The sequence below is a fragment of the Strongylocentrotus purpuratus genome, unplaced genomic scaffold (genome assembly GCF_000002235.5).
Source record: "Strongylocentrotus purpuratus isolate Spur 01 unplaced genomic scaffold, Spur_5.0 spur5_contig_861, whole genome shotgun sequence".
NCBI classification, from domain to species: Eukaryota; Metazoa; Echinodermata; class Echinoidea; order Camarodonta; family Strongylocentrotidae; genus Strongylocentrotus; species Strongylocentrotus purpuratus.
The window spans coordinates 2220602-2246800 of NW_022145570.1; the positions used below are offsets into that span (position 1 = coordinate 2220602).

Genomic DNA, 26199 nt, shown 5'->3' on the forward strand with positions numbered 1-26199 from the left:
TACCTTTAAGGAGTTACTTTACATAATGACAACATTTAATTAAAATAAATATATGTAATAATCAATAGTTGTGCAGACGAGTGCCTAGTCTAGTTTGTCTTACAATAGAAGAATCTATCCACTGTATACAAGCTTTACCAACTGATCACAGTAAAATCAACTCGCTAAGGAAAACTATGGAAATGACCATGAAACGGTCGAAGACATAATATGGGTTTTACTCAGGGATTATGTAAGGATTCAGCATGATATGCACTGAATGTGTGTTTAACTGTCAATGGTCCTCTTCAATGGTTCTCATGGAGGCCGCTGAAATGTAATGAAAAAGTACAGCGAACTATCTTTAGATCATCTGTCTACCACCAATGCTGTTTAAATTCCATAGCCTCATATGCAACGTTACAATGCTATGACATAAGGAGGGTAGAGGCGGGGGGGGGGGGGGGGGGGGGGGGGGGGGGGATACAAACAGAAAATAAAACAAAACAGATTCTTTCTTTAACCCTAAAAGGGTTGGGCGTTAGATTCGACCCCCTGTAGTTTTAATGCGATAACATCGCAATTTTTGTGTTTGTGTTCCGGCACCTGCTAGTGCTGAGCCCTGCAAAGGATCATGTGAGTGAGTATAACTGTTGCTCTTGAAATCAGTGAATTTAATTTAAAAAAAGTTATGGTCACTTTAAAGATAAGTATATGTACTTCTCATCAGAGTTTATTGCAAATTGCATTTTTTTTTACCACAGTGGATGTACATGTACCTTTTTTCCCATCTGAGCCATATACTGTAACACAGAGGCTTTGAATCAATTGCCAATATAGAACAATGATTCTGATCGGTTAACGGTCAGCTTTTTGAACATTATGTGCAAGCAAGGATGATCTTGATTGGCCATTGTCATTTTGCAACTGATTGCAAACCTTTTGTGTTATGGGGCCCTGGTATTAGTGGACACTTCAAAGAGTAAGACTAAGTAAGCCCTTTCCTAACATTAGCAAGAAGAAGGTTTCAAATATTTTTACTTTCTCCTAAATAAACATGTATCGGTACGTATACATGTAAATACCACAATGTTTACATTACATGTACTTCATGTATCTCATCCTTGAAGTTCTGCTATTGTATTAAAGCATCATTATATGAACACAATAATCATGTTTTAATGTGCAATGCATCCGCCAGTTGACATTTAGACCTGTTATAAGGTTAACATAAAATAAATTGATCCCTATTTACGGGGAAAAAGTCGTGTGCATCGTTTCAAATATGACAAATAATGCATTTTACATGTGAGAAGTAAAGTAGAAGAGTTATAATGTCATAACATGAGAAACATTTTTTCACTGCTAATAAGATAATATTGTACATGTGGATAGAAGATAGCATCGAATGACTGTTACATGTAGAGCGGTTACCATCATCGTGTTGACTGGGTGATTCCACTTCCTACCGCTACTCCCTCTGATGCACTAGAATTGTCCTGTAGCTGGATAGAAAAAAATAAAAAAATAGAAGTAATAATTAAACCAGTGATGACGATAGAAAATTTGAAGTCATGAAATCAATTTCTCATCCCCTTCAAACAAAACTGCCTGTACATTTAGTCCCATTCCTGTTGTTATACCTACACAAGGCTTTGCATTTTTTTGGTATCATATGCAATTCTCACAACAAAAAGATTTAATTTGCCATCTATCATTTCCATGTAAGTACACTATACATTCTTCACCTTTTATTTCTATTACTAAGCATATGTGCACAATATTCAAATCAAACTTTGAACATCTTCATACATTGAAAATGATTATGCACCTACATTTACATTTCTGACTTTTCATTCTTGTTACAATATTGCAACATAGAGCAGTATCTGAACGAGAAGGAAGGGGGATCAAAACAATCAAAAAGGAGAAACTGGGAAACGTGTGCAAACTGAGGGGGGGGGGGGGAGGAGTAGGAGTAGATAGACAGGTACATGTACTGTGAGCAGATGGAAGGTTGTTTTGTTATATTAAACTAAATAATAAAAATAACCTGATGCTTTAGTATCAACACACTTTTCCCCTGGCCAGAATATCTCCAAATAAAAGATTCAAAGGGCTTGGCACATTCTTTTCAACAAGGAAACTTTTTTTGTCAGGGTATCTGGTTTATCAGCAAATAAAAGAATTTGAAGAAGAAAACAAATGTTGTGCAGGCAATGAAATCTAAGATGAATGGACCAAATTGACTACATTTTACATTTTTATGTACATGACATAATTATACAAAATGATGATGAAAAGACAAACAACGTTCATATGAAAGGAAAAAAAAGGAAAAAAGAGTAAAAATGGAACAAAAAATGCTAAGAGAGAATGACCCAAAATGTAGAAAGTAATTTTATTCACATGCTTACATGTGCACCATCTGTGGAGAAACAGAAGGGCTTCACTTTAATTTCACCTTAAAAACAAGCTGTTAACTCTTGGTTGCTTTCTCTGGCTCTATACGTGGTCACTTCTTTGCCACATGTGCAATTTTGCACAAAACAATTGACACCAATTAAGGATTCTTCTTCAACAAGTACATTGACTTTCCAGATTTTACTATGCTAAATTTTAATGAATATCATTATGTAATATAAAACACAGTACAAGGGGGCTTAACAGGTTGTCTTCTTTCATTCTGAACTATATAAAGCAACATTGGGGTATTTATTTTTAGGAGTATCATTTGCTTGTAGCCTGAAAGAGACCAAGACATATTCAGGCCTTTCTTGTTTTTCGCGTTTAACAAAAATTTGAAAAAGCTTTACAGAAAAAAAGTGACAGAGTCTGAATTCTGGCAAAAGCGTGAAAGTGGCATCTTTGGATCAAACTCAAAGCAATTATTAGAAACGCCCTTCTGATTCGCAGCAGGTTATATGGCAAACAGGGAGAACATGGGAGAGCAGGCAGGCAATATAAAGCCCTCACCTCCGTTCACACTCACATTAGAGAACTAGTACAGTTTAGCGTCCACATTGGAAGAAACGACACAAGATTCATGTTAGTTGTTATAATGGTAAAGCCCCCATCACACCAAACTAGTTCTCACTACGTTCTGGAACCGTCCTAAGTACGTTGTCTCTCCGTCTAATTCCAGGACGGGGACAATTTTGAACAGGCTCATACTTATTCAAAGTTCTAGAGCACTCTCCCGTACTAGCCAGTCCGAGCCCGTCAGACCCCATGAAGTTCTTAAACAGTTGCTACTACGTTCAACTTCGTTCGCACACAGTTGAGCCCGTTTGGCAACATTTTCCAGAACGTAGTGAGAACTAGTTTGGTGTGATGGGGGCTTAACAAGCAAGCGTGCCATATCCTTAATGCAAGAATCTGATTAAATCATTGGGCCATTTTCGTTACGTAATCACATTCAATAAATATTCAAGTCTTTGATGAGTGCCTTGTTACAAATTATTTCATTCACCTGTTAAGTAATTGTATTTCAATAGTCACAATGCAAATTGCATACATTATGTGTTGTGAGGTAGGAAAAGCTTTAATGTTTGTGCTAAATAGCAACAATTTTGCATGCAATTCAAATTCTGACTATTGAAATACAGTACAATTATTCATAACAGGCTCATTAAATAATTTGTAACATCGCACCTAACAAAGATTTATGCATTAAATTTGATTCATTAATAGTGATCTGTCAGTTCAGTGACCCAATCAAAATTTTATATCAAGTGTCTCTCCAAGTTCCTCGGTCTTGAGCCATCCGTTTCAGCATTTCATACTCTGTTGCTCTACATTCTGTAATTACGTCATCTAAAAAGCCTTTACGAGGTCTTCCTCTCTCTTCTTCTTCCCATGAATACGACCTTCTATTTAATAACCTTAAATTTGATTACATTACGAAAAAAAGGTCTATTAAAAAGAGATGGGTTGTTCATAATTTCACACTATGGGAATTGTCAATACTTACATGTATGAACACTACAGTACTTTGAGATAGTATGTGATACATCTCTAGATAAATAAATACAGATCTTTTTTTCTCTCCTACTAGTTTAAAAAAAACTTACAGATGATCTAACTTCTCTGTGTAAAACAAACAAAGGTAGCACAGTTGTCCATAAATACATCAGAAATAAAACCATAATGGAAAGGCTTTTTACTTTTCTCTTTTTGTTCACATTAATTTGATATGCTTCAAAAAGAAAAGAAAGTTTTGATGATCAGGAATGATCAAAATTTGTGCAAAATATCTTACTGCTTACGGCTATTTGCTATTAAAACCCCATACATACACATATATCGTTGCTGTTTTCACGAAGTGACGGTAGTGAAAAAAATTGCGTTCACTTTGCGTGACGATTTTCCTCACTACCCTCACTTCGTGAAAACAGGGATGATATTATTACCCTCAGGCTTTTGCTCTGGCAGCCGTAATCAGCGCACAGTAAAATTGTCCTCGGCTCAACCGAAAAATATGAAAGAAATGCATGTACATGCACGTTCATTTCAGTACCCTTCACACATGTACATATATACATGAACTTCTATAAATTCCTCATATTCTCTAATCATCATCACAAAAACAAAGTTTCCCCTTGACTGGAATAATCTGCCTTTGCATGATTTGGGTGAAAGTCCAGGGATTAGAGCTTAATTGTCTTCACTTACCTTAACTTGAATGTTATTCCTAAGCATGGCTGATCTCAAGATTAAAGCCTGCAATAGAGAAAATGATGACAATTCAGTGAATTCTGCACAAACTAAACAAATTTTTTTCAATCAGTGTCAAACTCAAGAAGTCGTAAATTTTATTATGCTTTCGGAGATGAAACAGAAAATCAGGTATTGAGTGGTTTCCTCTCAATGTTCATGTACATGCTCGATATTCACATCTAAACTTTATGAACAATATAGCCGGATGGAATATAGATGTGATATAACTGTTGAGTCTGGTTATAAATGACAATGTTTATAATGGGGATCTTCAACTTCATTTGCATCATTCATCAACGCAGAGCTACTACAATATTACCATAATCCTTAGCCCCCCCCCCCCCCCCCGAACCTTTAACAAAGTGCTTGTCCCAACTGAACAAAAACAAATTATAATTACAATAAACTGTAAAACATATGTCATGCAGCATAACAATAACTGAAATGCCTCGGATAGATTCTTGAAGTAAAAACTGATAAGATTCATTTGTTTTCTAGATAAGCATCCCTTTGCATCTTGTTTACCTTTAATTTCCAGCATAAAAGAGCATAAACATGAGTTCCGCAGCTGTCAATTGTCTCTTGTACACTGCGTATAAAAGAACCATCCTCTGAGCTTTCCTAAACTCTACCAATTATAGAGGAGAAAACTAAGATTAGGCATCTTACCTTTGTTCTTCTTTGGAAAGCCTTTCCCATTAGAAGAGACTTCTGAAACGTCGAGCTTCTCAGATCAATCTCTCGGGCATACAGTATCTGAAAAGAACAGAAATAAACACAGTAAACAACTAAATTATTATAACCCTTACCAAGTTTTGTAATTTCCCCAAGTATGAGATAGATTAGTTTGTCCCGGGCTACGATTCTTAAGAATGTGACATATAAAAGCTTACATCTAAAAGTATTCAACAAAAGCCCTTCATTAGCTAGTCCCCCTTTCATTTTGTTCTTCATTTGAATATCGCGTAGAGTACATTGGCTGATAATTTACATGCATGTCTTCAATGGTAAACACTTTTTTGGGGGGGGGGGGGGCTTTAATTTGTTCAGTAGGTTACAAGCACTTTTTTTCTTCAAAGAAATTGTAACTTTCAATGAAATACATGTATGTACCGATATTAAGAGGTTTAATTCTCGATTGCTAAAAGGACTAAAGAATTCACTTTGAAGGACTCACCAAAAGACGTTAAAAGATGGGAGTTGTTGCTACCTTGTTTGGCGTTCAACAATAAGGGATAGAGCAACGTCGATCTGGCGCTGCTCAGTGGCTGCCGGGCTCACGATCAATTGGGCAAAAAGAATTTCCGTTTCGGTTTAATAAAAAAATTTGGAGTGGACTATTAGGCTATTATTATTATTATTATTATTATTATCTTTTATAGCATGGTTATAAAGGAGTTTTTTCTGAAAGACGACAATTACAGGACTTTCTCTGTTCATGTATTGATGAAAGTCTATTATTACTTGATGTAATGGAATTTGTATCTGTATTGATGACGGCAACAAACATGTTATAAAAGAGAGAATCAAAGGCAGTTCCTTTTTTATTTCTTTTCTGATCAAATTTTAAGGATATGAGTCACGTTTTGAGGGAAAAGACTTCTTTTACTACATGTGATTAAAGCCCCTTTGCACTGGTTTGACCAGGAGGGACTAGACCTCCCTGCAAGGTCACTAGCAGGTGGTTATCTCATCAAATCAGCTCTCAATTAACGTAAGAAAAAGGGCATAGTGGGGGATCAATGGGTACCGCTTAGGCATTGTTGGTTGTATAGAGGGCGCAAGTAGCTAAAAGTAGTGCAGTGGGGCTTTAAAAGAAAGGTACGTGAAGATGTGATTTGTTCCTCATTTCCAAAATCGATTGTGTACAATGCAGTATGGTGCTGAGCTTACAACTAATTGTTTACATCCAATTGATCATATTGATTTATTCACATGTATTTTCAATGGATGAACATTCATGCTTTCCCTAATTGAATTCCAATTTGTAACTGTCTGCATGGTTCAAACTTAAATATTCATGCTGTTGCACAACCACTTTCCAATTTAAAATGCAGTCAGTGAATCCATTCAGTGACTTGTTTTCCCTGCAAAATATACATTTGAACTGATTTGTGAGTCCAGCCCCATTGTGATAGTGTAGCAGGCATATACTTGCATTTATACTTGCTAATTTATACTTGCAGGTGTTTTTTAAAAAAGATTTGTGATTGATTTGATTATGATTTATGATTTTTAAAATCTATTTACCTACAGCAATAAAGCAATACATTTCAAACAATGATATTCACGTTTTACATAAACAAGAAGGGAAACTATTGCTTGTTTAAAGGGGCCAGGTATGTTCTTGTCAAGCCTATATCCCTTAGGGCTACACAAAGTAGTTTGGTACAAAGTAAAGTTCAGGAAACAAAACAAAATTACCTACAATGTATTACAGTCAATACTTTAAAACCAAAACTTAACAATTTCTTACAATATACAAACTGATAACATGAAATAGAATTTGTGTACATATAAAGACTATTTGGATGGATTTTTCATTCAAAAGAGGGTTTTTTTTTGTCTCATGTCCATAACATACATGTACATGTATATATATATATATGCATAACAAAAAGAGAGAAGACATACATGTACTGGCTCAAAGCAGACAAATGTTCCCTTTCTCAGCTCACACATGTAATTTGGTCATAGATTTATTCACAGACTACACTGGCAATATAAAACCTTTTCAGAATCTTGAAGAAAAAAATAAGGGCATCTCTTCAGAAGCTTAAAAAGAAAGGAATGTCAACTAGTCTATAATTATGTATTATGTATCTGGGTCTTTGAGGGAGATCTTAAGAAATTCTTCAACTGCAGAAGACCCTGGATCGGCTCCTCCACTAAGTGGGACTCATCTTAAACCTGCTTCAAAGTGAACGTTACTGGCTATTGTACATGTACTCCATAATTATAATTATGCATTGGGAGGGTTTGAATGGTGAATAGTCTATTGTGGGATGCTTTTTGTCAAAGAGTTAGCTGGCTTATTACATAAAACAGGGTAGAAGCATGAATGGACCCTTTGGTGAGGAGGTGCCTCCGAGAGAATCGGATTTGGAACTGGGAGGTCCCAGGTTCGACTCGAGTCTGTGAATCTAGTGCCCTTGGTGTAAAGTCAATAATCTTCATTTCTCTAGTCCCTCCCATAGGACTTAGAGTCTACCAATCACCACAAACTATTTTGACTTGTATGTTAGTAGTTCCATGAAGGAATAGTACATTCAAAATATGAGCTTCAAAAGTTGATACTCCCCTATCAATTAACATAAATTAACATATATGCACACAAACACTTCAATATTCTTCTTGTAAATGTTTGCTAGATCTAGTAATTTTCATAATATCTTATTTTCTATGTTAATGTCATCCCTATAGTCTATTCTTTAATGCATACTTGATGATAATCCAGTTTTTAATTTTCATATTTACTGTACGGTATATTAATATCATTTACAGGATAAATGTTTCTCCCACTTAAACAAAAATTGCTAGCTTGCTAGGTGCCTTGTCTGTTCCAGAAATTGGTGATCAATGCTTTCCATCTAATTCTTTCTCTGGTTCTTTGAATTGTGTTTTTCCATGTATTTTTCCTCAATTTCTCTTCTCAAATGATCCCACCCCCCTCCCCCCCCCCCCCCCCGAAACAGGGGGCAAAAGCTTAGTCAACCCTCAAAGGTTCTCATGAAAAGATCTACAGAGCAATTAGTGTACAAAGAATGTGGCCAGGGTGTGTTCTCATCCTTTCCACCCCACTCCCACAAAACAAAGGATTTACTTGAGAAAAAAAGTTAAAGATGAAGTTGAGTTCTGGTCATGCGATTGCATTGTGAAAGAAACGGTGTGGAATCGACCAGAAAAGGTTGATTATCTAACATATAAGAATTTGTGTGTATTGCAAGAATCTGGAATTATCAAAATGATAAGAAATTTAGCCAAGTCTTGGTAAAGTTACAAACACTGTGCACAGAAAGATGTATATGGGACTACACGAACAGGTGGCGTAAAAATCCTACCCTGGATTTTTACGATGTTACATGACATGTTTAGAATATGAAGGTATTTGAAGAGCCATACTTTTCAGGGAACATGTCTTATCTGATGTTCTTCCACACTTGCATAATAAGAATGATAAGGCTCACAAATTATTTTCACCTCTTCCCAGAACTCAACCTTCTCTTTAAGATTGAGTAAATCAATAATCTCTTTGTATGATACCACTTGGCCCCACCTATAGTGGTATTGTCTTTATATATAAGAGCTGTCTCCTGCTCTTGGCAGCATTTAATCAGGTGCGCTGGAAAGTTCAAAACAGGTAAATGGCACCATACAAGTGCTGTTGATTCATCATTGAATGCCAACACATGTCCAAACAATGTAATTAACGCTGTCTCGTACTTGCCCGGGGGTGTTTCACAAAGATCCCAAGTTGAACTTATCTTTAGGTTGGACTTAACAATTATGGAAAGCCGTTAGCATCTTTGAAAATGTTTAGTAAAAGTTATTTTAAAAGTCATAAAATGTTGATTCAAATCATTCATATTTTCTATTATAATGGGAGATTTCATAATCTTGATGTGGAATTTATGAAAAGTATAAAATACTTGAATTTTTGCTTTTTAATATATTTTATTTCAAGGCTACAAATGGCTTTCCATAATTTTTAAGTCCAACTTAGAGTTAAGTTCGACTTAAAATCTTTGTGAAACACCCCCTGGAAGAGATCTTTAGAAAATGGATAATCTCTGAAGAAATTGATTAATGGTCTTGGTGACAAGCCCCTTATATGAATACGCATCATTACCAGTTCTACACCAACAGCACAAATGCAAATCAAGCTTTATTGATTGTAAAGTTGCGTTCTTGGCACAGATTTGTCCTGCTTTCTGACTTAAATAAAGCCAGGGTAATAATATGATTGCAGGGCCCTCAGGGTGAACATTTGTGGAAGTGGTAGTGCATGGTAGGGATTGTGGTAGTAGTAGTAGCAGCAGCAGTAGCATTAGTTTTGAAAGATAACTCAATATCCCGACTGGCTAGGACCACCTGCGCTCATTTAAAACTATCAAAGTGACAGGATAATCTGATAGCCAGGTTTTAATTTTTTTTAAATCAAAATATGCCAAATCATTCACAGATGAAGAAAACAATTGGGACAGGAAGCTCGTTATATGATTGCATCTGATGCATCACAAATCCATCACAAATTTACAAATGGATGTACATGTATGTAAATGTTTTCGTTTTGTTTCCACATGTAGTTATGAACAAACATCAAACGAGGCTACTGAAATATGTGGAAACCTTGGCTAATTTAGACTTAACCAATTGACTTCTGAATTCTTGTATTCCCATAGGCTTAACCCTATATAGCCTGGGCTAGTTTGAAACTGCATAGCCGGGGAAGGGAATCTCGGCCGTGAAACGGCCGATCGCCGCGAAAATTTGCATGCATGTCAAGTGAGGTGTACACCAATTGTTATATACTACAAACTTAACCTTTCCCAAATACTTCCAGAGAATATCTTTTACAAAAAAGTTAACTTCCTATGAAAATAACTTTACTTTTATCTCTAATAGAAAGTGTAGACTCTATGAAACCACATACACACTATCTGTGACCCATTGTGCGGTGATACCCTTTCTAAACCGCAAAGTGAACCCATTTGTGGCATTCAGGACATGGGTGAGGTGTAATCAGGCTCTCCTAAAGATTAGGACTTTCTAATTCAATGGGTCATTAAATCTTCCAATCTTCTCTCTCACAATGAGTTTTATAACATCTCCTCGAACCCACCGTAGTAAAGGAATCGTTTGGTAACAATGAGCGGCCCCAGGTTCAATCACATCAGGAGGATAGGACAGAAGAAATCTGTGAGCTATAAAACTCATTTACTTTCTTACAAGGAAGGATTTTAAAGTTTAATAGATCAAGGGGGAACTGTTTCAAATCTTTTCTTGATGGGGTCTAATAAAAAGGCTGAAGATCTATACACAAAGAATGGGTACACACCCATTATCCATCAAAATGTGATTAAAGTAAACCCTTTTTGTACAGGAATGAATGGTACGGAGCGTTTATCATCTTTTGCCACTTAGATTGCTTGGGATCGCCAGAGTCAGTTTGTAGCTAAGACAGAGAGCTGACCAAGTGAACGTGCCGCTAGACCAACTCACATCTCCACTACCATGATTATCAGCCACAGTTTATCACTTCAGGGGGTGTTTTACAAAGATCCTAAATTGATCTTATCTCTAAGTTGAACTGAACAATTTTGGAAAGCCGTTAGCATCCTTGAAAATATTTTAATAATATTATTATTATTATTGAAAATATTTTGTAAAAGTTATTTTAAAAGGCATAAAATGCTGATTCAAATCATTCATATTTTCTATTATCATGGGAGATATCATGTTCTTGATGAGGAATTTATAAAAAGTCTAGAATACTTACATTTTCGTATATTAATATATTTTATTTTGAGGCTACAAATGGCTCTCCACAATTTTTAAGTCCAGCTTAGAGATAAGTTAGACTTCGAATCTTTGTGAAACACCCCCCAGATGTGAATGGATCTTTACAATTTTGGAGTACCTGGAGCTTTAGGGAGGTTTGACATGATGATGATAGGAGGATGAGAGTGAGAGGGGCTTCAAAGCCCTACAACAGCTGCCTTTCAAGGGCCGCAAAGACTCGAAGAGAAGATGAAAGGGTTAAATCTGAGTGGGTTCATATTACAAAGAAAGGCCTAAGGGTGCCATTTGGGAGAGCTTCATCAGTGGATGCAGCAGACCATGACCAGAACAATACACACAAATCAAAGGGATGCCGAGGAAGAAGAATCTTCCACATCCCTGGGACCTCTTGATTGCTTGTTATTTCTCTTCAAGTGGTAGGACAAGGCTCAAAATAAACTTTTTCCTGGAAGTGTTAGGAAACAAATACAAATGATGGGGGTCTGTGTTGACCATGCCCATGCTTGCATTTTTTTGGCCCTGTATCAATCCTGAATGGGTTTTGGGAGGCTGTGGGGGGGGGGGGGGGGGGAGGGTCTGTGTGCACCAGGAGCTGATCGATACATGCTCCTGCAACAATTACTCTCCAGTTATTTGTATCACTAAAGGGATTGGGTAACTTTGTCTCAGATTCTGAAACAAAATCCTGGATTTAGCTCATGCTGCAATGAAAATTATAAACCTTTAGGTCAGTCAGTCAGGAACCCCATAAAATCTACAAGCCGATCGCCTGTCTGATTATCAAGATATTTATGATTGGAAATAAAAATTTGAAAATTAGTTCTCCTAACGGTTTTCATATCACTACAGTCTATTGGGGAAAATGGGTATGGTAAAACCGGTCTCTCAAATATCTTTTACTTTTTGAGGAACTTGATGATCATTTTGAAGCGCAATTTTTTTAGGGCTTCAATATTACACTATATCACAGACACTTATAACACGTAGGGCCATGCATCTCAGATTTAACATTGTTAAACGATGCCTTTAAACCAAATTGCTAAACTAAACCTTGGACCCAACCCGATATATAACCCTAACTGTCACCCTAAACCTAACCTGCATACCAAATTGCAACCCTTATCCTAAAAGATCCTTCTGAACCTTTTTCAGTTGTTGTGCATGCTAGAGTGTGCCCCTGAAGCTTTCCAGTTTAGGTGTGACCAGCCCTTACAAAAACACCCGCATTCTACACAAGAAAATTATAAGATGGATGAATACCACAACTCCTTCAATCTGCCCCATGCAGAGGGAAGGCGGTAACAATGTGGATGCTCTTCGGAATCTTTTAACAGGATTAGAAAGTCAGCTCTATGGCATCGCTACATAGCTGGCTTTGCAAAGAATTCCTAGACCTACGAAAAACACCTCCAACACTTTTGTGAATGATGCCAAGAAACCATAGACATGTTTGTAACTTAGTGGTATTTGTAAGACTTAGAAGGTATTACTTTCAAATGTGCATCTCAGCTCAACTAATTATTATGCACATGCCAGTTCAGTTACCAGCAGGTTTAAAAGATGTTATTTTTTTCTAGTGGGCTCAATGCAGGCCCAAACAGATTCATCATTATGAAGTTTGGACGATAATTACCTTATTTGCGCTTGCTATAAGCTCTTATGAATGATTCATTTTGTAAGATGCTCTCTTTGTAGCAAACAAGGAATACTCACACATATTCATTGGTGTACCAAAGAGAAGAGGGGCACATTTACCCCCTCCCAAAAAGAAAGAAAACGTGGAGGCCTAAAAGGAATGAGAGAAGAGAACATGGAAAGAGGACACTGGGAACCGCCCCCTTACCCTTCCCCCTGATCAATGGCTTTGTTCTTCATCCAGTGCCCTTCAAATAATGACAGTGTCCCTTCTTCTTGAAACATTTTTTGTTAGTCCCCCCCCCCAAAAAAAAAAAAATAATAATAATAAAAAAATAAAAAATAAATAAATAACCAAATAAATAAAAAAAAATAAAAAATGAAGAAAAACAAATTAATAAATTTAGAAAAAATATTAAAAATATTGAAAAAATATGGTAATTGAAAACATAGATTATATCATTGTATAATTGTATAGAGAACATAAAACCTTCCCCAAGGTGTGCAATTCAAATGTTTAAAGAGAACAAGGGGAAAGAAATAGATTTAATTTCAAGGATTGCATAGAACTAAACGTAACCCACATTTAACTCTTGGCATGTGTGCATATATAGCACTGCTTCGACTTGTCTCACTCACAAGTCACTTTAGGGTCATTTCATATCAAATCACCAAACAGTTGTTTTATTTTAATGAAACTTAGTGTACTTGTTTAGGGTGATCTCACAGCACCCAATCTCAAACTTTAGGTCAATCGGGTGAGGGGTTAGGGAGATATGGCCCACCAAATTTTGAGATTTTCAGCAAAAATGGGCGTGGTCGCCTTATTTAAACCCTTGTATCTCGGGAGCTAATGGGTCAATCTTCACAAAATTGGTATTGTTGGAAGGATAATTCAATAAGGATACCAAATCTGCCATAATTTCGAAGATTTCTACATGTTAGTGTACCTTGACCTTTTGACCTTGACATTGACCTTGTGGATCTTGTGACCTTGACAACATTTTTTATGAAATGTAATCTCTGACATGTTCACTAAAACATATACAATTTTCAGAGATACAATATTTGTTATTGTTGTTCTTGTACTTTTTCATGCCATGAGCACCGAAAGGTGGACCAGTGCGCTATACAAGAAGTCACTATTATTATTAAAAGCTAAACAGTTGAAACTGCAAAAGCAGTGGGTTGGCTGAAGATGTATGTGTATTGTACATGCTGTATGACATGTTTATTATAAAGTGTACAAACTAAAACCAATTTGGAAAATAAAAATGGATGAAAAAATCAAAGACGTTAGCAGTGTTAAGAAGATGTCACATCCCTGGAATTGAATAACATTCTTTTTGAAGCCTACCTTGTTATGTGAGTCAATTCTAGCGTTGATCTGGCCATCCAAGATGAGCGTCATGAGTTCATCCTCTAAGTCTGCTTCAGAAGTATTGAATGCACTGGCCATCTTCTGCATGTCAGCTGATACATACGGGCTGAAGTACTGTGAGAGAAGAGAAGAAGAATAGTTTTGGTACCAGAGCACAATCATCATTTATTTAAACAAGTATGGTGAAACATGCTTTAGCAACGAACTGCATAGAAAGACCACCTGCCTATAAATACCAGTAGACTATATTTTGTATACAGTGTATGTACCTGTCCAGGGGCAGATTATCTTTAATCTCCTTCAAGAGCTTGAGACAGGAGGCATTCTTTGACTTCATCATCATCATCATCATCATCATCATCATCATCATCACCATCATCACCATCATCCTCATCATCACCATCATCATCATCATCATCCTCATTATCATGCTCATCATGCTCATCATGCTCATCATCATCATTATCATCACCATCACCATCATCATCATAACCCTTATCATCCTCACCCTCATCATCCTCTTCATCCTCATCCCCACCATCATCCTCACCCTCATCATACTCATCCTCCTCATCCTCATCGCCATCATCCTCATCATCATCCTCATCCCCATCATCATCATCCTCACCATCATCATCCTTATCATCCTCATCTCCATCATCATCCTCACCCTCATCATCCTCACCCTCATCATACTCATCCTCCTCATCCTCATCGCCATCATCGTCATCATCATCCTCATCCCCATCATCATCATCCTCACCATCCTCATCTCCATCATCATCCTCACTCTCATCATACTCATCCTCCTCATCCTCATCCTCATCCTCATCATCATCACCATCATCACCATCATCACCATCCCCATCCTCACCATCATCATAATTACTACTATTATCGATAGATAGACTAACCTGTATGAGAGCTCTGTTTCTGATCTGTGAGTAGAGGACCGTGACATGTGGAGCCAGATACATGTCAAGGAGCAGATTATCTTTAATCTCCTCTAGGAGCTTGAGACAGGAGGCATACTTTGACTCATAGAACATGAAGATAATATCTCTCAGCTGTGGCTCCAGCTCCAGGAACAATTTGAAGGAGCTGAAAAAGTAAAAACATATAATTATTCTTAGTGTTACAAATCTGATGAATATTCATATTGAAGATAGTTAATCTAGTGCATGTGTATGGTTGATGTGAATTGGTGAATGGGAGATCAATTAAAGGACCAAGTAAGTCTTTTGAATGGTGACGTTGAAGGTCGTCCCCAGACTTAGATATTAATATCTGATTGATACACAGCTGTATAAGCCAAATTATATGGGCTAAACTTGGGTTAGTTGCTAACATTTTTATTTTTTCTTACTTTTTTTGTTGGGTGCCCTGAGATGCTGGAGGTGATCTAACGACCGGGGTAATAATATATCTCTAAAGCGCTTGGAGACATCGCTGATGTATTAAGCGTTATATAAAAGCAAAATATTATCATTGTATCCTATACTGATCACAAGGTGGCGCTGTTCACAGTCCAATCACTATGGTCAAAAGTTGCCATCTTCAGGATGTTCTACAGTAATGTTCATGCACACCTTAGCTGCCCAGAGCCAACTGATTATGTATCTTCATATATGCATGACACCAGGAACTCTGAGCATCGCGCATGGCGGATTCATAACCAGCTGTCCCTGTGCATGACCCTCACTGCAGAATGTCCACAAAATCAGAAAGAACATTATGGGAGAGTAAAGCGCTTTGAGACATCGTTGGTGTATTAAGCGCTATATAAACGCAAAATATTATTATTGTATATTATACTGATCACAAGGTGGCGCTATTCTGCAAAATGAATTCGTCATAGAGATCTCTGTCGCTTGAACCCTAGCACAGCTTTGACCCTGCACGAAATACAGATTATGATCACTGTAGGCCCTTGCGCACCGGAAGAGCACAGAGTTGCATACAATTATGTCTTTAAAACAGATTTGGAAAAATCCATGGTAACATCATCTTTGCTACAAGTAAAAAGTTAGATTGAGGCATTTTTCATTGCCACAGATGATAGTCACACGAGAGGGGATGGGACATTATAATATAGTGTAAGCCTAGTAGGGGTTCCAAGAACATTAGAGTTACTGAGGTGTGTGCACAAGAAAATATGCCCGGCATTATTTTCAAGACAGCTGGTTTGTATTTGCTGTCTGACATTATAATGGCTATATTATTCATGCATAAAATTTGCTCTGCCAGCTGCATGATAATATTATTCAGGCATAAAATTTGCTTTCATTTTACTAACAGCTGCATGAACAGAAGAAACAGAATAAATTCAGATATTTAATTGAATATCTTGGCCCAGTCTTATAAAGGAGTTGCAATTGATAATAAATAATTTTACAATTGATATTAATCACAACTCTGTACTAAAAAGAGAGGAGCTGCGGTGGATATCAATTGCAAAAAATATTTGTTATCAATCGCAACTCTTTTATAAGACGGGGCCCTGGAGTAGGCACATTATTACCTGCTGGAGATCACATTTTTCTGTAGTTCTTGTCGATCAAATGAAGCTAAAGCACAGAACCCACCATACATAGCTACATTATTTGGTGACATCAGCTGTATATAGTGATAGGAAAAAGAAGTTCTTGTTGTTCTAAAAGAACGTCGATTGTTTCATAAATACTGATGACAAATACATGTAAGGTTATTGTTGAGTCTTCATAGATTAGATTACAAAGGTTGGATATAAAAACATATAATACAGAGAAAACATTTTGGGAAAATTTATCATGCAAAATCTTACAATTGCCCACCATCATTTAATGACTCAAATAAAGATATAAAGAGTTTATTACAAGAAGCTTTTCATGACTTGAAAATGTTGTAAAGAGGGTATTTATTTTGATTGAGTAGTTTTCTGAGAGTATTTGGCTTGTTAAATATTGGCAAACACTGGTCAGTGCAAGTACATAATAGACCATTTTAGAAATGTAACAATTTAATGCATGCATCTTTGTGGAGTGTCTCGATACATATTATTTCATTTACCCATTACAAAGAATTGTATTTCAATAGTCAGAATGAAAATTGCATAGGTACATTAGATGTTGCTAGGTAGGAAAAAAAGGTATGGCTAGCCCAACCTAACAACGCGTCATGTGTGCAATTTGCATTCTGAATATTGAAATACAATTATTCATAATGTGTAAATGTGTAAATCATATGAGAATGAAATAATTCACCTCCAGGCACTTAACACTTTCACAGAGTTTGCATTAAATTTGGTTTTCAGTTATGGCATATTAAAACATGGATGTTCTCGAAAAATTAATATTTCAATCTATGATGAATCTGTAATAATATAATATTGGATATTTATATAGCGCACATATCCACCATGCATGGTACTCAAGGAGCTCCAGCTATTACCCTGGCTCTGCTAGGCAGCCGATTTTGGCGCTCACAGCATTCAAGGAATTTCTGCCTACAGGCACCTATTTAACACCTTTGTAGAGAGGGACTCGAACCGCAGACCCTGTGATACACAGTCCAATGATTTATTCACTAGACCACAACACCTCTATACCTCTTCATAGGGTAAACTTACATCAGGAAAGTCACAATGATCAAAGGAAGCTTGCAGGAAGTACTTTGCCGCTGGCTTGTATTTCTTGGTAGCTAGCTCAGCTAATCCAGCAGCACACTTCAGCTTGGTGGCTACCATTAAATTGTCTTTAGTATCTTTCTGTCAGGTCACAAAAAAAATTCATAAATAACATTGATCATCCATGAAAACAGAGGCCTTATTCTGAAAACGATGTTTTCTTTCATGCTTGGGGAAAATGATGTTAGTTTTCATAACAGACTCAAATTGCGTGGAGCTACCACTTGTAATTGGTGCTTGCGCAGATGTATCTTAAAATTTTACACAAACAAAGCCAGCTGTGAGTAGCTATTAACCTATTATTATTTTTCTTGTTTTGTTGTTGTTGTCACAATTAAAATCGGTTTCCTAACATAAAAGATATTATCATTACCAGAATACCACCCCAAAATATTACATGCAATACAGATTTCCCAAATTTCAAAAATCTATGAAACTCAAAGTATAGACAAATTCAGTAAAAACATACATGTAGGTGCATATGAAAAAAATATTTGAAGTGTTTTCTCTTCTGCTTTGATATATTAAAGTTTTATAATATAAGAATAGGACAGCGCTTAGAGACATTTGTATTAAGCGCTATATAAAAATTAAATATTATCATTATTATTATTAACTCGATATGCTTAGATTTCATGAACTACCGGTATACCCTTAGTTTAACTGCAATGTGTTATCTTGGCTTATACACAAATTGATGAAAAGAAGACTAAAGATTATTGGACTAAGTGAGAAGAAAACAAATATAGGAAATGAAAATATTTGTATAAATAAACGTTAGCTTTAAATAATGAACTATTCAAGAAAATATGTTGATGTTCTATTTGACTTACCTCTGACAGTTCAGGCGTTGCCTCTGCTTTGTTGACATAGCTTAGCACGTGAGACCAATTCTGGAGATGAATGCTTACCTGATAACAACAAAAATCATTCAAAATTTCATCTTAACTCTTTTTATATGACCCTGTGCCACATTGTATTTATCAGGGGATGAATAACTAAAGGCTTCAAGACTATTTAGTCAAAACCGATGTTAACAAAACGGGTGTCATGGAGCCACTCACGGCCGGAAATGGGTGATTTTGGAAATCCACTGTATTGCACGAAGCAATCCTTCCCTCAAGTGGTGCACACATGGCAAACAAGTGAACATGCAAAAAGACAAAGACAGCAACCAAAGTATTAATGTAACACAATCAGATAACAGGCTTCTTGCTCTGAACAACACTATGTGTTTCTACACTGCTCATTGTATTGAAAGGTACATCTTACAAAGTTTCATTTCAGATTCAACCTTGCAATATACCTAAGACTACACAGACATGGCCTTTTGAATATCCTTTCTACTGTAAAACAAGAAAATATGCATACAAATTTCACAAATTTTGCGAGTGGTCAGATTTGCGGAAGCTTCATGCTACAGAATAATGGAATCACAACATAACTTAGTGTAATTGTGTGAAGTATTTTCCCCTGAAAATGGCTGTCCTTAAAAATTCATGATTGTTTTTTGCTTTTACAGTCTTGCATCAATCTATATACATCTCCTCTCTGTTAAAGAAAACAACCACTAAACATGCCAACTATAAAAACTTGTGAGAAGCCTTTAAACATCTAGAATGTACTTACTTTAATAACATTGAGACACATGTTGATGATATGTTTGGGACTGGTACAATAGTCCCTGGCCCTGGAGTAACACTTGAGTGCATTGCTGAGGTCTCCTTGGTCTAGGTAGTGATCACCTAGGTCATCATGACCCCTCCTAGATAGGTTAGAGAGCAGAAAGGGGAGGGGGGATGGATACAATCATCTTCAAATAAGAACAATTGATGTTTTAATCTATACTTGGTACTCAGCTTTGTCGTAACTTCGCAAAAGAAATGATCTATCTTGTAAATTAACATGTCAGATTGTTCCTCAAGTTTCACATTTTTGTCCCCTTTCATTTTCTTGCAAATGGTTAGAATAAAATGTCAAATTATATTGTTTAGGTCACACATTTAACAACAATTTATCAATAGTAAATCTATTTTGTATAAGTCTACAATATCTAAAAATTTTTTTTACTAACCCGATCATACCAACAGGTATTTTCACAGAATATGGGGGTTTGGGCTGACCTACAAAATTACTGTACCCAGTGTCATTCAATAAATTCTTCTCAAAATCATCCGTAAAATGAGGTCATTGAAAAGGATATTTATCTATAAAATCAAATGACATAAATTAGGAATTTATATTCTGCTTCACAATAAAACAGAAGAATTTCATCAAACTGATTTCATTAAACAGCTGTAGCTACAGGTTTGTTACAGTTGAAACATTTTGGCACATACATGTAGCACTAACTGGCCTCAATTCATAAATTACCTTAGACCTTGGTAGAAACGCATAGGATATGGGCACAGCCTCATGTCGGATTGGCATACAATAATATGCATATACATATATACTTATTTTAATCCATGGTAGGTTCAAAACCATGATTTACACTATGTGAAAGATTGATCCTCCTCTTTGAATGTGGGACACTGAGGTCAAAGGTCACATTTACCTGATGCTCTCTTTGATAGAGTTACTCTTGTAGTTCTTGAGATCCGTGTCCAGCTTCTCCAGCTTGAGAGCTGCTTTCTTATTGGTTGTTTCAATCCATTGAGTGTCCAGAGAAGGTATGTTGTGCACTACACCGGCTACGGCATCGGGTAAGACCGATGCATTGGATCTGCAATGGTTGGTAACAAGAACAAAAGGAAAGAGATTGACAATTATTGCATTAACTGATAATTTTTGTTAATGTGTGTGCAAAGAAAGTTGGTAGCAAATGACTGAATCAGTAAACCACCAACTGTGAATATACTGGAGTGTAAATGAAATAAAGAGATTGTAAAAAAAAATGATATTCCTAAAAACGTTTTGTTTTAAATAGCCCTTACGTTTAAATAATATATACAGGAGGGGAACATTTTTTTTTTTTTTTAAATCTGAACGTTTTTTTGTTGAAGAGATGGGATGTATCAACTTGCTAAAACTCAAAGCAATCCCAATTTAGTGCAAATATAGCCTTCAAAAAATAGATTCCATTTTGTGTCGCTTGGATTCAAAAGTAAATAATGAGTTTACAGTGGATGTTGGTACTCTGTTGTGTACTTAACTCAAAAGACATAGATTTACTGCAGCTCTGCCAACAATTTCATGTTACAAAAGAGACAAAATATCCACTAACCAACTCTTAGCAAAGGTATAGTAAACTAAATTATTCATACCCGTACTAAGTTTTTGTAATTTTAAAAGTATGTGAAAAAATTGATTTGTCCAGATGTATGTTGACCTATTAAAGCTTACACTGTACATCTAAAAGCATTCAATAGTCCACCTTCCATTCTTGAGTTATGAAAAAGACACACCATTTTTATTTTTTACAAGGAAGGGTATTAATAATTTAGTTGTTAATGATATATTTTTTTCTTTTTTCTTCTTCAAATAAAGTCTTTATCCAATTTTTCTAAAAGCATAAAACAAAAGAAGCAAATGTACAAAATGATGGATACATACATTTGACAAAGAGAGGTACAATGAAAAACAAGATTCTAGTATTTAGATAAGTTGGACGCATATAATACAGTAACTGTATACCCGTATACACTATATAATAATAAAGAGCTACAGAAGAATCAATTGATGAATTGTTTCCTTACACAGCATCAGTGAGTTTCCTGTGTACAAGCTGGTACATGTGTGTATTGTAGGTTGTCTGTGTGTAGTTCAGTGCCATCCGAAGAGACTCAATCTTGAAGGCTGGACAGTGGAGGGCGACAAAGAGGAGTCTGTTGATTTTTGCCAATCCCATGTAACTTACTGCATAAGCTTCCACATCCTAAATTCAAATAATAAAAACAAATATCAAAAAAATATAACAGATAGAACTAAATTGTCATTGTGTATGAATAAAGAAAATACAAAATATAATTAAAACTACCGGTAATCATGAAACAAACAACGACAAAAAAGGTATTTCTTTCATTCCAGCTCGATATTCATTTGGTATCAGACTACCAGTACACACACACATAAAGCTATCACATTAAAGGTACTTTGTCCCATTTGCAGGCCAAAAAAATGAAAAAGTTAAATTCCAACTGCATTTGAAAGATAATACTAATTTAGAACTTCCCTAAAAAAGGTGGGGCTTGAAAATGTCTTCAAGTGGGAAAATAATGACTATTAGTTGTCAAATCGACTTTAGGGCTATAGAGCCCAAAAGTAATAGTCTTGATTTTCAGACAAGTGTACCGAATGGTCATACGTTTTATGCTGCGCAAAGATTCAATCGGTTTAATCTTGGCCATCACAAGAAGTGGGTTATTGATGTAGACAAATGCTCATGTACCCTTTACAATTCTTTTCATGTATGTTATTACCAAAGAAGAAAAAAAAGCTAGTCAGTCACTCAATAGTGTCTGACAGTGAAGTCTAGCAAGTAAACGGGTTTCCTTGCATAATTTGGATATGAGGACACTGCTAACGTTTAAATTTCACAGATAGGACATACATGACATATTCATAATTCCTGCAAAGTTCTACAGCATTTGAGGTTGGCTGAAAAAGGGACATAGTACCTTTAAGTGGTTAAAGTGGCATGTATGAATGTATTCTTTTATGAGGATATTAGTTGTGTTATTTAAACCAAATTACCCATCAAAGATACACATTCATGTTGCAGCACCATTGTGTTCTGTACTATACAAAGTATGGAAAAGACCGAGTGACGCTTGAAATCTGGCAAGAGCATTCCACATGTTAGGAGTCATGGATACCTGCTATTATCGTTAAAGAGTAGCAGTTACAGTTACAGTTTCATGTATGTCCTAATAGCTATTTTATGGTTTCAATATGCTGTCAGCAAATGTTTTCATATATACAGTGTATATATATATATATATATTTTTTTTTTTTTTTGGGGGGGGGGGGGGGCAAACAAGTTGAAAGATAAAATCACCTTCAAACTCATTTTAGCATTTAAACTTGTGTTGTTGTTCTGGGACCCATTTCACAAATTTTTTCAATGACAAATGACAAGTCTTCTGATAACCAATCAGAAGCAAGGATTTCAGTAGCTTATAACAGAAACTGTCATTTGTCATTGATTACAAGTTTTTTTAAACGCCCCCCAGGAATGAATTCTTACCAGTGTTGGATTTTCCACGCTGTACCTCAATTCTTCCTGTGAGTCAGAGCCCTCTCCTTGCATATCAACCTGCATTGGCTCTGCAGGGCCCTGTACATAGAGGAAACAACAAGGATTGTAATTATATAACAATATGGAGAACGCTGTGGATTAGATAACAGACGATGGGGGTGTTTAACAAAGATTTGAAGTCAAACTCTACTTTGGACTTAAATATTATGGAGAGCCATTAGTAGCCTTATAATGAAATATAGTCAAAAGCAAAAGTATTTTAGACTTTTCATAAATTCCACATCAAGAACATGAAATCTCCCATGATAATAGAAAATATGAATGATTTGAATCAACATTTTATGCCTTTTAAAATAACTTTTACACAATATTTTTAAGGTTGCTAATGGCTTTCCATAATCATTAAGTCAAACTTAGAGATAAGTTCAACTTAGGATCGTTGTGAAACACCACCCTAATTTGGTAGTATGCTCAAGGAAATTTACCTTCAGGTAACCTAACAGATGTGCTAGCAAAACATTATAAAAGTAATAATAATAATAATGGTTATGGTGATGATGATAATAATATTAATAATGATACAGATAATGATCCAATACATTATTGACACCTGTAAAACTAATCATCTTTTTTGCCCTTTTCTTTGTATACATATTATTTTTGTAATAATTTTTTCTTCATGCATGATATATCTGTCTATGCTTGTCCTTATTTTTTTCTGTCAACTCAAAACATCTTTTATGAAATTTGTCTTTTTGAATGAATGTAGACGTCTGTTTACCTGTTTGTATCCATGTACCATGTACATTGTAAGTACCACAACTCTACATCGCTAAGTGGACATTAAAGATGAACTCTTTGAAGCTTATGAACCTTATTCAAGTTACTTTTTTGTCACTCTCCATCCAGATGAGTCTTGAAATTTGAAATGTGTTTCTCTGACAGGATAGCATTTACGAGGGCATATCACTGCCATTTGCTCTCACTAAGCCATGATCAGGTCCGAGAATGAGGATCGTCTGCATTAACGAGGATTTCCTCGTAAACTCTGACAAACTGCGTCCTAAAAAATAAGGATTGTCCGCATTTTCACGAATTTTTTTTTTGCGCTCTGCGGCTTTTGGGTTTGCGATCTGCATACTGGCAATGCTAAAAAACGGCTTCTACGTAATAAAATACCCCCACTGCCCCAGTTCACCGTCTACTTTTATGGGCTAAAATCATCCATCTGTCCGCGTTAACGAAAACAACTTTTGTATAAGCGGACAACCCTTATTCTCGGACCAGCGTCCCTACTGATTGATGATCACCAGTTGTGAGGTCATAAATAAATAGAGGACCTTTTTCTCCATGCAAATCCGCATTTTCGACTACAACCATGACAACTAAGTCTAGATTTTGGTGGAGTTTACTGGCATAAATTCGCCATTCTGAACTTGTTTTGTCAGTCGAATGCCATTTAGTGTTATTATGGGGGTTCAAATCTTTCTATTGATGTAGTTATCTCAATATTTGGGATCGTCTTCAATCATACTTAGGAAGTTAGGCCAACACCTCCACCGGTACACATCCTGACATACAAATTACAGCAATTTAAATATGTGGGACTGTAAAGTGTAGTGTAATATACACAGTGCACGTATTCAATTAAAATATTCACTAACAAAGTACCTCTGCAACACTCGCTCCTATAAAAATTGATCATATCTGCCAATACTTGCACACAAATATATTATTTTGTTGTTATATTACCTGCATATACATAGGAAGCGGCATTTTTCCTGGTGATTTCTGAATTTCGACGTGAAAGGAAAACTGGATTTCGGCGAAGCTAGCCAGGAAAACAAAAGAATTTGTGCTATGGTGTCTTTACAAGAAAATCGGAAAATGAATGTACAGCACGGGTGATAAAGAGAAAAAAATTATGTATAATCATTTAACACTAGTCTCGAATGTGAAGGAAAAAAGTGGCATATATATATATGTATATTATAGCAGAACAAATTATTTATAAATTGGCACATTTCAAGCGTTGAAAACGTCTAATTTCATTCTAAAGTTGTAATTATGACACACCCATTTAGGAACACGCGATTCCACGGAGTTAAGCAAACGAATCCTACGGACAATTCTTTAAAAAAAAAAATTGAGATTGAACTAAACAAAATACTGAATACAAGTTTCAAGAGTTGCAAAATGTTACCAAAGCTTCAATTCTTTTAAAGCATAGCTCTGGTCCTCATCCAATACTATATATTATACCTTGATGCGATCGCGGGGATATTTCTACTTCTTCTTCTTCTCTTGTTCCTCCTCCTCCTCCTTCTCGAGTCCTTCTAGTTCTTGTTGTTGTTGCTGTTGTTGTTCTTTATTTCTTTATTTCTTTATTTGTTCTCTGTTCTGCATAAGGCTCTTCAGTATGGTCACGGCATTTACGGTGACGGTGACGGTGTAGTTCTCGCGCTATATTTTAAAAAAAATCGGTATTTAAAAATCTGATACCACCAATGGAAAGAAAAGCCTAAAATTACCCATAATTTTGTATTTGCTATGGAATGGGGTGTGACATTATGCAAACATTGACAAAAGATTTTGCAGCATTTTTCGTCCGTTGAGAAAAAATATGAGCTCACCGCAGTGGCGGATCTAGGGGGGGGGGGGTACAGGGGGCACATTTTCATTTTTGTTATTTAATTGGCCTTATATGTTTGATGGATCAATTTTTGTAATATATCGATCAGCTGTAACCTCCTGTGCGCCAATTAAGGTCTCAGTTTTTTTCAACGACTTTTTTGTCACTAGTTTTTGGGGAGAGATAAACATCCAAAAGCATAGAGAAAAGAGACAATATTCAAACCATCATACAATATAGTGGTCTTTAACTGGAAAAGTTGTAGAAATCAACAATAATTGTGAGCTCCAAGTAGTTTTTCAATAACTGATTGATTTTTGTATCTTTAAAGAATGTATTATTATTATCATTTTTGTTATGATTATGTTTTGTTAGGGGGATAGAAGGGGGAGGGGGGGGGGGTCTTTAACATTCGGAAATGGAATAATCAGCAAACCGAAGTTAGTCTTTGACGGTGCATGGCAAGG

At 36.0% G+C, this 26199-nt stretch overlaps 1 protein-coding gene across 2 annotated transcripts; it reads right to left on the reverse strand.

Annotated features, from left to right (window-relative positions):
* Nucleotides 1-493: 493 nt before the first annotated feature.
* LOC582815 (COP9 signalosome complex subunit 1) lies at nucleotides 494-24950 on the reverse strand. 2 transcript variants are annotated; one of them, XM_030999150.1, is made up of 14 exons: nucleotides 24853-24950; nucleotides 23089-23178; nucleotides 21599-21777; nucleotides 20458-20625; nucleotides 19530-19665; nucleotides 18734-18811; nucleotides 17844-17981; nucleotides 16758-16852; nucleotides 15151-15337; nucleotides 14213-14350; nucleotides 5368-5454; nucleotides 4654-4701; nucleotides 2956-2980; nucleotides 494-1484 (listed from the first exon to the last, which is right to left on the reverse strand). In XM_030999150.1, the coding sequence occupies exons 1-14, from the start codon at nucleotides 24874-24876 to the stop codon at nucleotides 1468-1470; spliced, it is 1410 nt and encodes a 469-aa protein (XP_030855010.1). In that variant the 5' UTR covers nucleotides 24877-24950; the 3' UTR covers nucleotides 494-1467. The 2 variants fall into 2 exon arrangements, with proteins under 2 accessions (XP_030855010.1, XP_030855003.1); XM_030999143.1 differs by lacking the exon at nucleotides 2956-2980.
* Nucleotides 24951-26199: the final 1249 nt, after the last annotated feature.

Excerpts from the sequence above, each read along its gene's own strand:
- LOC582815 (XM_030999143.1), bottom strand. The coding sequence starts at position 24,876 with ATGCCGCTTCCTATGTATATGCAG. Across the intron at positions 19,666-20,457 it reads TCTATCAAAGAGAGCATCAG|GAGGGGTCATGATGACCTAG; the intron begins GTAAATGTGACC and ends TAACCTATCTAG. Across the intron at positions 14,351-15,150 it reads GAAACAGAGCTCTCATACAG|TACTTCAGCCCGTATGTATC; the intron begins GTTAGTCTATCT and ends CTTCTCTCACAG.